A 14,510-nucleotide genomic window follows, 5' to 3' on the forward strand; every position below is an offset into this window, starting at 1 on the left:
CACCACCAAAATGTTACAGAGAAGCAAAGAAGTTAACCAGGGAGATCTGAGGGTCAAATTTTTTCTTAATGAAGGAAGAACGGTCACAGAAAGCTAAATATAAACCCTGTTCTTTCTTGGGACTGTGGAATGGGTAAAGTTATAACAAGAGTGGGAGAAGCAGTGACAGGAGGGCAGGCACGGTGGTGGAGGGATTAAGTGTCCTGGATTAAGCTCTGCCACTATCTTGGGATGTGATCTTTAGTCGTAATTGCTGGACCACAAGTTCCTTATTTGTCAGAGGAATGGGACAAAGGTTAGCAGTAGTTCTTTTTTGTCGGAGAATCCTCTTTTCAAATGATAACTTAGAACCTCACATATAAAAGGGATCAAAACAGGACCGCTGGGGTGGAAGGTCACAGGCTCTTCCCGTCTTCCCAGAACTGGCCCCTGAGGTTCCTCTGAAGAACTCAATTAAGATAGTTTGAAAACCACTGGGCTAGATTCCCTTCAACTCCAAAAATACATGAGTCAAAGAGGAACCTTCTGCAAAGAAACCGAATTCTACCGAAAGAGTCAAATTTTAATCAAGCAAAGGATTATACTAGGCTGCAGTCACTTGTGAGGGAAACCAAAGCTAGCTGTTCAAGCTGACTGTTCAAGAGCATCCTCCTTACTCAAACTTAATGCTTTATATAGTATAGAGGTTTAGTAAAAGAAATGAGTCTGGAGTTATAAAGCACTCAGAAGACACAAGCTGGGATGCTAGAAAAATCACTCTTATGTATACATCCATGTAAAACATTATCAACAGTTAGAAAGTAAAGCCCAGCTAATCTTACAAACAGCAGAGCCAGATTAAGCTTCCTCCCAAACCTCCCAAGGTTTCCTACAGTCTCTTAACTGGGCTTGTATAGGATTTATTAATTCCAAACCCCATAATAGAGATCATTACAAAATAAGAGAAAATCAGGTCTGTTGTGTTAGAAGTAAAAATTAATGTATGTTTTGTGGAAAACAGTCCTGCAATCTGCTTTGGGAACCTACAGTGTGTGAATCCTCAAAGCCTTAAGCAGTGTCGGCAATATGTCTCCACCAAGTACGAAACCTGGAGAAGGAATCCAGGCTGATTCTCTGGTTTTCACTGTCTTAAGTGCACATCATGTCCTGTCCCATTTCTGTGTCTTACCTCCTATCACTCCCCTTCCTCCGCAATGTCACCACCATCGTCCCGGCCTACCAAATAAAATTCTATTCATCCTTCAAAACCAGTTCATTAGTAGGACCTATGCATCAGAAGAAAAATACTAGACAGAAAAAAATCAAAATATTAACTTGGGCAGGTTACTCTCTACCCCTCAGTGTTCTCAACTATAAAACAGGGATAATATCCCTTCCTCACATGTTTTTTTTGTTTTATTTTGTTCTGTTTTGTTGGCCATACCATGCAGCATGCGGGATCTTAGTTCCCCAACCAGGGATTGAACCCAAGGCTCCTGCGGTGGAAGTGTGGAGTCTTAACCACTGGACCACCAGGGAAGTCCCTCCCTCATATAGTTTTTATTAGGATTAGAAATAGTATCGATTTCCATCAAGAGTCTAGTGTAGTACCTGGCATATTGATTCTGATTAATGGCTTCAGGATTTACAGTTTTGCATAACTGCCATTTGCCTTTATAACCTTTGTGGAGAAAAGACAGTCACCCTACTATTCTATGAGAAGGTGGCCTCTTAAGGTCCCTTTGCACCTTCTCTCTGCAAGATTAAGAAGCCCCTAAAATGAGCAGCTTTTTCCAACTTCCTCTCATCAGTGCTACTACAGGGCCCAAATCCTCTATCTTGAGAATTGGCTGGAATGGACAATGACAGAATAAAACAGTGGGATGGGAACTGAGGAAGGGGAGAGAGTTTCACTGAGGTGACTGACCGAGTTAGGCAGGGAAGGAAGTGAAGCCAGGAAGGGGACTGACATCCATGGCCTGGGTGTCCCGGTTTGGCCAAAGAGCAGGGTGAGTGGGAATAAGAAAGTGGAACAAGTAGAAAAGGAGGCTCTAATCAGAGAGTAGGTTTTCCAGATGCACATTTCAGAGATGGATTCTGGGTGATGAAAAGGTTGGGACTAGATGCAGGGGCATGGGAGACAATGTGCAGGTTGAAGAAGTAGGGTAGATCAAGAAATGACAAGTCCATGGGAATTCCCTGGGGGTCCAGTGATTAGGACTCAGTGCTTTTACTGCCAGGGCCTGAGTTCAGTCCCTGGTCGGGAAACTAAGACCCCGCAAGCCATGTGGCATGGCCAATAAATAAATAAATAAGAAATGATGAGTCCAAAGTATCAGACAGGTCATTTATGTAGGCCAGTGATTCTACACTGGGGGCACTACTGGCCGGGATATTTGGAAATGTGTGAGAAACTTATTGGGGTTTCTCCCCCACTTTTTTTTGGTTGCCACAATATCATGGGGTACTACTAGCATTGGGAGGAAGGCAAGAAGATGAACATCCTGCACAAGGAAGATCTGCCTAATCCAAAATGCTAATAGCACCCCCATTGAGAAACACTGAGGAGAAAATGAAGCTGGAAGCTAGTGTCCCCAATGAAGGCAAGGAGCTTGGCACACCACTGTCCTGAAGGGGAGCATAAGAATGCTATGATTAGATGTGAGCTCAAAGCACAGGTTTACAACCTCAGAACAAGGCAAAAAAAAACAATGGATGGGAAACAGTAGCGGAGATGTAGCACCCCTGACTCCTGGCCCCAGAATATTTCAGGGAAGCATGTGCAGAAAGAGCAGGCGCTACTCAGAAACAGAATGCCTGGCGAGGGAAAGCCAAGTTCAGTGAAAGAGAGGTGGGGCTAGGGAGGGTGAAAAGGGTAAGAATGTGGAGAAGTTTCTCTGCAGAACAGGGAGTTTCCAAGTCCCATTAATCACAGCTCAACACTGTCTCAAATCCTTCCCTTCCTTTCCACTCCTCCCGCCCCCCACCCTCAATAGCTTTCACTTGGATTCTCAAGGGAGCCTCAGAATTTGTCTCCATGCTATCAATCTGTCATCTTTCCAATATACCTTTTACATTGTTTCCAGAAGCATCTTTCTAAATACAAGCCTGATAGAGACTTCCCTAGCAGTTCAGTGGTTAAGACTCCACACTTCCATTGCAGGGGACACTGGTTTGATCCCTGGTCAGGGAACTAAGATCCTGCATGCTGCAGCCAAAAAAAAAAAAAAAGAAGGCACTAAATACAAGCCTGATCATAAAAACTTTCCATTGTTTCTGTTGTTTATCTAACTAAATCCTAAACTTAGCATGGCACTCAAGGCCTTCCAGCATCTGGCCCTAACTGAACTGTTCCAGTCCCTTCTCCCTTCTGTATTTCTCCATGCTCGACTGACTCCTTGCTTTCCTATTCCCTTTATTCATGTTCAGCTTCCACAAGCCTTTACTTGAACCTTTACTTGAACCAATAAACCTTATTTGTCCTGCTTTACGTTCAAGTTCACGGCTTTGAGTTCGTAAGTCCCTCTCTTCTATTACCAGTGCTTCTTAAACTTCCCTGCAGGTAAAAATCACTAGGATACTTGTTAAAAACACAAATTCCTGGGTCCCATCCCAGATACATTGAATCAGAATCTTTAAGGGAGGAGCCTGAGAGGCCATTTAGGATGGTTTTAAAACATGTCCCCCCAAATCTCTGACATTTCTCTCACCAAAAGGTAGAGTCAAATTCCCCTCCCTCTGAACATGAGCCAGCTTTAGTGACTGGTGCTAATGAAGAGAATGTGGAAAAAGTGATACTGTATAACTTCTGAGGCTGGGTCATAAAAGGCTACACAACCCCTGGCCCTGACTCCCTTCCTTCTTTGTTCCCTCCTTCCCTCCCTCTCTGGATGCTTGCCCTTGGAACCCAGCCAAGCAAGCCAAGCAGCCACATGGAAAAGCCATATGTAGGTGTTCTGATCATGGCCGCAGCTGAGATCCCAGATGACTGCCAGCATCAACCGCCTGACTTGTGAGTAAGCCTTTAGATGACTATGGCCCCCAGTTCTGAGATACCGGGGATGGTGAGGGGAACCGAGGCAAGCCCTGCCCAAATTGGAGATTCACAGTAAAATAAGTATTGTCATTATTGCAAGCCACTAAATTTTGAAGATTGTTTTTCCTGTGTAGCAATAACTGGAACACCATATTATTCCCCCTCACCCTTTTTTTTTTTTGGCCGCGCCACTTGGCTGGTGGGATCTCAGCTCCCCAACCAGGGATTGAACCCGGGCCATGGCAGTGAAAGCCCGGAATCCTAACCACTAGGCCACCAGGGAACTCCCTGGAACACCATATTATTAACAGGTACCTCATGTGATTCTTAAGATGAAGGAAGTTTGGGGACTTCCTCTACTATACAAACTATACTAAACTATAGTATTACATTCCTTGAGGTCAGGAATTAAGTCTTAATAGCTTTCCAGAGCTTGATCCCTTTTTTCTGAAATAGCTTTATTGATTTTCTTTTTTTGATAAGAATAATACATTTGACATAAAAATTACAGCAATGTAAAAAGCATAACGTAGAAGGTAAAAGAGCTATGCGGTCTCACCCCGCCTCTATGCCACCTTAAGTGATAACCATGGTCAACAGGATGGAAGGGCAGTGTTTTCCACAGAGCAGGTGGTTGATGGATTTGTCACTGAAGAAAAGGTGACAGTGCAGATTACAGAAACTTCCTACTGGTATTTAGCTGTATTCTAGATATAGCTCCAGAATCACTTTCTTCAAGTCTTTACCATCTTTCTTCTCTTACATGTATCATAGCTTCCTATTAATTAACAAACTCTACTAGTGAGGTAAGCTCTGCCCTAAGCTCTATGGCATCTCTATTTGAGTGAAGTTAACGTGCTTACCATCTCTGGTATATTATTAACATACCATTCCCTCAACATTTGTTGAGTGCCTACTATGTTCTAATCACCATGCTACACACTAGGGATATAAAATATGCAGGAAAGGGGCCCTCGTACCAAAAAACTCATGGTCCAGAGCAGGGGTCTTTTTCTTAAAGAGCCAGACAGTAAATATTTTATACTTTGAGGGCCATATGGTCTCTGTTGCAACTCTGCTGCTGCAACTCTGCTGCATGAAAGCAGCCATGGACAATACACAAAAGGACATGGCTATGTTCTAATAAACCTTTATTTACTAAAACAGGCAGCCAGTAGGCTGCAGTCTGCCTACATAGTTTACACTGTTCAACAGAACCGTATGCAATGGTGAAATGCCTCTGTGATGTCCAGCGTGGTGGCCACCAGCTACATGTAGCCATTGGCGCTTGAAACGTGGCTAGTGCAGCTGATGAACTGAATTTTAAGTGTTTTTAATTTTAATTAATTTAAATTTAAGTACCCTATTGGACCATGCAGGTATAGAGTGCACCTAATACTCCCTTCAACTAAAAACCTACCTCAAAATTCACCTCAACCAGAAAGCCTTCCTGACTAGCTTCTGCCCACGGTGTTCACTCTCTCTCTCGTATTTTATATCTAGTCCTTACTCCTGTTCATTCTGGACTTACTGACATTTTGCTTAATAACTAATGTGTTTTATAATCGTCTTTTGTGTTTATAACTCTTTCTTTCCCCAACTGAACAAAAAGTCAAGTACAGAGAATGTGTATCCTGATTATCATCATATTCCTTCTCCACAGAGCCTTGCATGGTACTTAAAATCCAGACGGTGCTCAGAAAAGCCATTCTACACCATGTACTTCCTTTACCAATCTCCCTGACAGGTGGTAATGTTTGCTCAAGACAGATGGTCCTTTTGGACCAGGATCAGCACTTACTTGGAGAATATTTCTACAATAGCCGATGACTTGTTCTTGTTGACAAGAGAAAGTTCTTTGGCCGTAACCCTCAATGATAGTGAAGTCCATTGCCGTCTATTAAATGGAGTTGATTCCATCTTGTCTACAGATACTGAAATACCTATGTGACAAAGAAAGTCAGAATATCAGACACAGAAGAAGATTCTCCAGCATCCAAGGACTGGCAGCGGTGTGGTGTGAAGTGAGAGAGCAGAGAGCCCTGGAGCAGCAGACTGTAGTCCTCTACCGGTTCTCTCAAAAACTGTAACCTTGGTCAGATGATTGAATTTGGGTTGTAGTTTCCTGTAAAATGAGAAGGTTAGATCAGGTAATCTCTAAGGTCCCTTTCAGTTTCCATCATTTTATGACTGACCCCACTGTGCAAACAGTGATTGGCCTTTCCCTGAACTTAAGCCTGTTCCAAAGTCACATTTGGAGTGAAATGTCCCACTCTTCTGAGTTACATCCCAGGGGAAGTACAATTGGCATCTCTGTAGAGTCAGGTCCAAATTAGGTTCTACCTACATCCAAGTTTTTTTGGCTGCCCTCTCTCCCCAAGTTCCGTAGCAATGACCACTTGGTGCTGGGGAGAGAGCTGTGGGTACAGCATAGAATGAAACAAAGAGCATGGGCTTTAAGGCAAGGTAGACTTCAAATGAAATCAAAATTTTGTAACCTTGAACAAATTATATAACCTTTTCAGTTTTAGTTGCCTCACTGTAAAATGAGAATACCTACCCTTACAGGGTTTTTAATGTGGGTTTTAAGGAGATAATATACTTAAAATACTAGGCATTAATTATAGTAGTATGAAGAACATTTTAAGTATAATATATTAGTATTGGCTTCAAGTCAAAGAATATATACAGCCATGCCCTTGACATCACCTAGACCCTATCCATAACTGGATTATTTGTTTTTGCCCCAGTAATTATCAAAGGAGTTCCAACCTTTGTTGGAGGTGAGATTAGAAATGAGTCAATAGTTTCCTTATTTGAAGATTGAACAATATAAATGAAAGTGCTACTTGCAGCTCTCCTGACAACCACAGAGCATAACTTATCTGGTAGAAAATATGGTTCATCAGGCACTGCTTCCAACAGCCTTGACAACAGCAGAACACACAATGTGCTTAACCAAGCAATGTGGGCTACCATTTCACACTAAAAGTCCTGTGATGCAAAGTAAGTGATAAGTGACCCAAAACGACCACACTACTTTTCCATTTGTAGTACCTGTTCTCCCCACTAAAGCCTTGTCTGAAAACAACATTAGTTTTGTTGTTTTTGTTTGTTTGTTTAAATCCCCATGTTGTAAGACAACATTGAACCCTCTTACGGTAAGGAGCTCTGGTGTCAAGAGACACATGTACTCAATGGGAGTGTTGGCCCCATTACTTAAAGCTGTGTGTCCCTCCCTAAAACTTAGATTTTTCATCCATAACAACAGTACTTACTTCATGGTATCTTTATGAGGAATAAATAAGATAAAGAAAAAAAGACCCTGACATAGAATAAGTAAGCAATAAATGTTAGTTTTTTGTATTAGCTCTTCTCCCTGGATAAAATAACCTTAATTCTACACATGTTCTTTGAAATAAACCTGCGTGTATCAAATAATATATGACATTTGTCTATCTGCTTTTCAGTTTGTAACTGACAGACCTACCAGACCTTGGCAGGCGTTTCTCTAACAAGAAAATGACACAGCTGTTTATTCAGCTAAACGTAATTATGTATAACCACAATAATGACCCTTTAAGCCAAGTCCACGAAATACCGAACAACACTTTTAGACATTATTTGGTACAATTATGCTTCCAATGTAAGTACAGGTATGAATGTTGTCAGTTCTAAAGGGATCAATTATGGATCAAAAAAAATACAGAATATATTTTCTCATACTTGTTCATTAAAAAAGGAAAAGCATTAATGGAGTTAGACTCTAGATGCAAGAGAAGTTAAAGTAGGGAAAGACAGAATGAGGACACACTGGGAACAGCCTTGAAAACCATGCTAATAGGATTCCCCGGTGGTCCAGTGGTTAGGACTCAGTGCTTTCACTGCCATGGGACCGGGTTCAATCCCTGGTTGGGGAACTAAGATTCCGCAAGCCGAGCGGCATGGCCAAAACAACAACAACAACAACAAAGAAAACCACGCTAAGGAATCTGGACCATATTCCAATAGCAGAAAGAACTAGCCTGTAGGTGAGCAGAGATGAGATCTAGTTGTCATGTGTCATTCCCTAGCACATGCGTGACCTTCATGGCAAATGAAAAAAAAGATTTCCCTGAGCCTCAATATCCACATCTGTAAGAAAAGAGCTCTGTAGTGGATTACCCAGTCTCAATGGTGGAACACTGGGAGTTTCTGAAAAAGCAAGTAACATAATAAAAGTCATGTTTTAAAAGCTGATTCTGGGACTTCCCTGGTGGTGCAGTGGTTAAGATTCCGTGCTCCCAACGTAGGGGGCCTGGGTTCGACCCCTGGTGAGGGGACTAGATCTCACATGCATGCCGCAACTAAGGAGCCAGCGAGCTGCAACTAAGGAGCACACGTGCCGCAACTAAGAAGCCAGTGAGCCGCAACTAAGGAGCACACCTGCCACAACTAAGGAGCACAGCTCCCGCAACTAAGGAACACACCTGCCCCAACCAAGACCCAGCACAACCAAATAAATAAAATAAATAAATAAAATAAATATTAAAAAAATAAAAGCTGATTCTGCAGCAGTGTGTAACTTGATAAGACAGGAAAAGCTTGGAGTCTTATTTACTAGTCAAGAAGATCCTAAAACTGTCTAAGTGAAAGGTAATCAAGGTTTAAATTAGCATAGGTGGGAATGGAAAAGTGGGAAGAAAGAACTGAGAGTTCTTAGAATAAAACGGACTTAGGGTGAGAGAAGGAATCAAAGGTGGCATCATCAAACTTGAACCATTAGAAGGTTGTTGATGCCACTAACAGAGAGTAAATAGAGGAAGAAGAGGAGGAATGAAGAGCTGTGCTTTACACATGTTGAGATCTACATGTCAGCAAGAAAAATCCTAGTGATACACAGCAGGGAGTTGAAAGGTTAAAAATCAGACTCTTAGAAGGAAAGGAACATTTTAAAACATCTAAAAACATCTAGTTACGCAAAGCACGTCTCAATCCTCACAACCACTTTAAAAGATTGGTTTTATTAGCTTACCTTTATGATGAAGAAACTGAGGTTCAGAGATATTAAATAACTTTACAATGATTACTTAGCTATAAAGTAGCAGAGCTGGAATTCAAATCCATATTCTGTCTGATTCCAAAGTCAATTTTCTTTCCACTACAAGTATGAGTAATGATTAAGACCATCACCTTTAGCCAAGGTCGAAAACCGGGCAGCAAAATCTCTGAACTCACCTAGTTGCAACCCACACAAATGATCTTTCGGTAAGGGTGTGGTGGCAAGTATATTCCCAGAATGGTTAGCATCAGAGATAACTTTAAGTTTAGCATCAGAGGTAACTTTAAGTTGCTCTGAAAAGAATTTCAGAGCAACTTAAAGTTACCTTGGGCCTGCTTGAAATACTCTCCCATCATGAATATCTTGGCTTTCTGGGCTTGCATTAAATGTGTGATATCTCCCCCAACTCACCCACTCTGTCTCAGATGACAGTCCCATTCTCAGACTTCAGGACAACTTCCTTAATCCTAGAAATCCTGTTAAGAGTGAAAAGGGCATGTACAACACCTAAAAAAACTCTTCCAGAAGGATGTATTCGGTTTGGGGCCCAGTGGATTTTAAGATTCGGTTTCCAGAGGCCCAGTGGATTTTAAGATCCAATCCATTGCATTGTCATATACAAATAATGATGGCAGCTATCACTTATCGGGCACTTACTAACTCTAATTCTTACAACACTCCTGGAGATAGACTATTTCCATTAAAAAATAAACACAAACAAACAAACAAAAAAGCCACCTGTGGTTTATTGAGGTTGAATAATTTGCCTACAGTCATCTAGCTAACATATGGCCCAGGCAGAATCCAGTGTTCAGACTCCAAAACCCAAACTTCAACTGTAAAGGAAGAACTGCTGGATTGGTGGAACTTTGTGCAAGAGTTAAAGGAAACAGATATAACAAAAATAACTCTAAAATTAACCTAGCCTCAGAGACTGGGACAGTGGTACAGCAAGTAATAATGCGATACATAGAAAGGGGAACTATTTGCTAAGAGGAAGATGCCTTCAGTTTCAGGTACATATGGCAGATTTTTACATCAAGAGAGAAGCTTAGAAATCAAGTAATCAAATCCCCCTTTTTACAGTAAGGGAATTAAGCCACATAAACACCCAATAACTCTCCCAAACTCACCAGCTAGTCAGGATGAGAGCCAGAGCTATTCCCAGTTCAAAGTTCTTTTATCACACCAGGTAGCTTGAGGTGGAACAGCTAAACCCCTTTGGGTGAGCTATAGCCTAGATATAAAGATCTCTGAACAAAGGTCCTTGAAAATAAAGGGTTGGGCAATGACACACTGGGAAATTTGTCCCCAGGTATCTGCTTCCTCAAGAGATTGCTTAGGGTGAGGCCTGGAGCTGCTTGGGAAACCAGCTCTAATAAATTCATCTACAGCTTTACCTAACCAAGAGAATTGTCTCCCGGAAACAAGGCTGGGACAAAAGTAAATGAGCTGCCACTAATAAAATCCTGTTCTTAAAAATCCAATCTCATGGGATTGACATATATACACTACCATGTGTAAAACAGACAGCTAGTGGCAACCTGTTGTACAGTAGCACAGGGAGCTCAGCTTGGTGCTCGGTGGTGACTTAGATGGGTGGGATCGGGGTAGGGTGAGAGGAAGGCCCAAGAGGGAGGGGATATATGTATACATATAGCTGATTAACTTCGTTGTACAGCAGAAACTAACACAAGATTGTAAAGCAACTATACCCCAATTAAAAAAAAAATCCAATCTCAGTCATATCTTTCTTGCTCTCTCTTTTTTTTTTTTGGCTCCTGAGATGGTTGCTTGTGCAACAGGCATAGTTGCTTGAATATAACCTCAAAATAGAGAACAAAGTACAAACTCACTTGTTAAGAAAAAATGTTATCTTTTAGAAATAGATTGTAGACTTAATTAAAAGAAAAAAATCTAAAAAACTTCAAGGTGCAAAGGGAAATTGTAAGCAAAAGCAACATGAAATGTGTTCCCACATAATTTGTTTTAGAATATAAACTACATTTACCTCTAAGGGTATATTTTTGTACAAAAAATAGTGACTAGGGCTTCCCTGTTGGCGCAGTGGTTGAGAGTCCGCCTGCCAATGCAGGGGACACGGGTTCATGCCCTGGTCCGGGAAGATCCCACATGCCGCGGAGCAGCTGGGCCTGTGAGCCATGGCCGCTGAGCCTGCGCTTCCGGAGCCTGTGCTCCACAACGGGAGAGGCCACAACAGTGAGAGGCCCGCGTACCGCAAAAAAAAAAAAAAAAAATAGTGACTAAATTCACCCGGGCCGTGCGGCATGTAGAATCTTAGTTCCCCGACCAGGGATGGAACCCTAGTCCCCTGCAGTGGAAGCACAGAGTCTTAACCACTGGACTGCCAGGGAAGTCCTGATGTTGAAGTAATTTTAGATTTACACAGGAGCTGCAAAGATAGTAAAACGTTTCCATATACTTTTCACCTAGCTTTTTCTTACATTACCACAGTACAATTATCAAAATTAAGAAATTAACATTGGTACAGTACTACCAAATAAACTATATTCAAATTTTACCATTTTTTTCATTAATGTCCTTTTTCTATTCTAGGACCCTATACTGCACTTAGTTGTCATGTCTCCTTCAGGCTCCTCCAATCTCTGACAGTTCTTCTGTTTTTCCTTGCCTTGAATGGCCTTGACACTTTAAAGACTGCTGGCAGATATTATGTAGACTGCCCCTAATTTGGGTTTCTTGGTTTCTCCAATAAAAAGAACCCGGGTTCCTTGGAGAAGTGGTTGATACGGAGCTGGGGAAGGGCAAATACAAGATAAGCCTGGACAGGGAACTATCCTCAGTATCTAATAATAATCTATAAGGGAAAAGAATCTGAAGAAGAATCGATATTATATGTAAATGTATAACTGAATCACTTTGCTGCACACCTGAAACTAACACAACATTATAAATCAACTATACTTCAATTAAAAAAAAAGAGATGGGGACTTCCCTGGTGGTCCAGTGGTTAAGAATCTGCTTTCCAGCTGAACTCGGGTCGATCCTTGTTTGGGGAACTAAGATCCCACATGCCGGGGCGGGGGGGGGGGGGGGGGGGGGGGGGAGGGGGGGCGGGCAACTAAGCCCACGCGCCACAACAAAAAATCCCGCATGCCGCAACCAAGACCCAACACAGCCAAATAAATTAATTTTTTAAAAAAGAGATGAAACAAAACAAGATAAGCCTGGAACATCTCTCAATTCTCAAAAATAAAGTTGTTTTTTTTTTTAAATATGATGTTTTCTCAGATTAGATTGAGGTTATAGAATCTGGGGAAGAATACTACAGAGCTGATGTGCCTCCTCAGTGCATCATATCAGAGGATACATGATTTTGATATCTTATTACTGATGATGTTAACCTTGATCACTTGGTTAAGGTGGTACCTGCCACGTTTCTCCACTATAAAGTGACTATCTTCTTCCCTTTATATCCCTTAGTTCCCCGACCAGGGATCAAATCTGCGCCCCCTGCGGTGGAAGCACGGAGTCTTAACTACCAGACCACCAGGGAATTCCCATACTGTGGTGTTCCAATGGTGATTTTCTATTGCCCTCATTCCTCCTACATTTATTAATTGGAATTATTATATAAGGAAGAATTATCCTATAAGGAGGAATTATCCTTTCTCCCTCATTTATTTATTCAATCATGTATTTATACTCGTATAGACTCATGGATATTTATTTTATTCTCTGGGTTATGATAATTCCTGGATTATTTTATTCCCTAGGTTATGTTATTTTGTTGCATAGATTATTCTACCTTGGCCATTTGGAGCTCTTTCAGCTTGGCTCAGGTGTCCTTTCAAGATGCCACCACTTTTTTTTTAAGCACTTCCTCACTTTCTAGCTCTGTAAGATGTTTCAGATTCATCTTGTGCTTGCCCTGCCCCAGCTCTGGAATCAACCACTTCTCCAAGGAAGTCTGGTTCCTTTTATTGGAGAAACCAAGATCTGGACATTAGGTGTACTCATTGCTACAGAGATGTCACTGCTTCTAGGCTCTCAGGGGACAGAACTAGGAATATATGTATGTATATTAACCCATATATATATACACATCTATATTTCTATATTTATCTCTATATCTACCTATATATATTTATATATAAATTTATAAATATATACATATATATTTTTAAACTATAAATTCATAGTGATACTTCTGACTCCAATCTAGCATCACAAAATTCATTCTAGTATTCCCTTTTATTTATTTGTAACTTCTTTCTCTGAGGGTGAGAAGCCTAATTTCATAGAATGTGGAGAGAGATCTAGAATCTCCAAAATGATGCCATTGCCAGTTTCTACTCCCTTGATACACCATATATTTTTTCTTTACACTTAAGACTGTTATCCCTTCCTCAATATATTCACCTTTCAAGACTCAAGTGAAAAGACTACCTCCTCAAAGAACCCTTTCCTGAACTGCCCTAGCCTTCTCCCAATCAGCATAGGTCACTTCCTCTGCCTTATAATAATTTTATAAATCATACTCAATAGAAAGTTTCTTGAGGTGAGAGGACAGATCTACTTTGCCTCTTGCCTTCCTAGTATCTTGCTTTTTTTAAATAGAAGGAACTCGATAAACATGTCTTGAATAAAACTGCATGAAGGTTTCAATTTTATCCAAAACGCTATTAGTACAAAAAATGACTGCCATTATATAGTCCTAAGGCAAGTTGAGACGGTAAATATCATTTTTCAGAACTGTGAATTAGTCAGTAATTTTAGCTTATTCAAACTCTGAGATAAACTCAAATGATATGAAAAAAGAAAATGGAACCACTAAATAACTTCAAATACTATTCACAAAAGGCTCCCTACTCTCTTATTCAGCAACATGGTGACATACAAGTCTATAGCATGTTAGAATAATCATTGCTACTGTTCTTGGAAGAGCTTCAGCCAGGTCTCTGTAGAAACATATATCCTAGACAATAGGGAAATTGTAACAATGACCAAATTCCCCAGGGTCAGCAAGGATATAGATATTTGCATCAGGTCAGAGTTACCAATAACATTTGCCTCTTTCTTATCTCCTCTATAAGAATATTTTGTTCTTAAAAACACTAAGAGGGGGCTTCCCTGGTGGTGCAGTGGTTGAGAGTCCGCCTGCCGATGCAGGGGACACGGGTTCGTGACCCGGTCCAGGAAGATCCCACATGCCGCGGAGCGGCTAGGCCCGTGAGACATGGCCGCTGAGCCTGTGCGTCCGGAGCCTGTGCTCCACAACGGGAGAGGCCACAACAGTGAGAGGACCGCGTACCGCAAAAAAACCAAAACAAAACAAAATACTAAGAGGGAGGGCTTCCCTGGTGGCACAATGGTTAAGAATCCGCCTGCCAATGCAGGGGACACGGGTTTGAGCCCTGGTCTGGGAAGATCCCACATGCCGTGGAGCAACTAAACCCATGCGCCACAACT

At 41.4% G+C, this 14,510-nt stretch overlaps 1 protein-coding gene across 5 annotated transcripts in view; it reads right to left on the reverse strand.

Moving 5' to 3' along the window:
- LIMA1 (LIM domain and actin binding 1) overlaps window positions 1-14,510 on the reverse strand; it is an 82,627-nt gene that overhangs the window by 48,064 nt on the left and 20,053 nt on the right. For all 5 annotated transcript variants that reach the window (XM_029204539.1, XM_029204538.1, XM_029204537.1 and 2 more), the window contains one exon: window positions 5,817-5,958. In XM_029204539.1, the coding sequence (XP_029060372.1) occupies window positions 5,817-5,935 (119 nt within the window). In that variant the 5' untranslated portion in view covers window positions 5,936-5,958. The remainder of the gene's footprint in view (window positions 1-5,816; window positions 5,959-14,510) is intronic.

Source organism: Monodon monoceros, unplaced genomic scaffold, assembly GCF_005190385.1.
Source record: "Monodon monoceros isolate NGI ecotype Baffin Bay Population unplaced genomic scaffold, NGI_Narwhal_1 Super_Scaffold_6, whole genome shotgun sequence".
NCBI classification, from domain to species: domain Eukaryota; kingdom Metazoa; phylum Chordata; class Mammalia; order Artiodactyla; family Monodontidae; genus Monodon; species Monodon monoceros.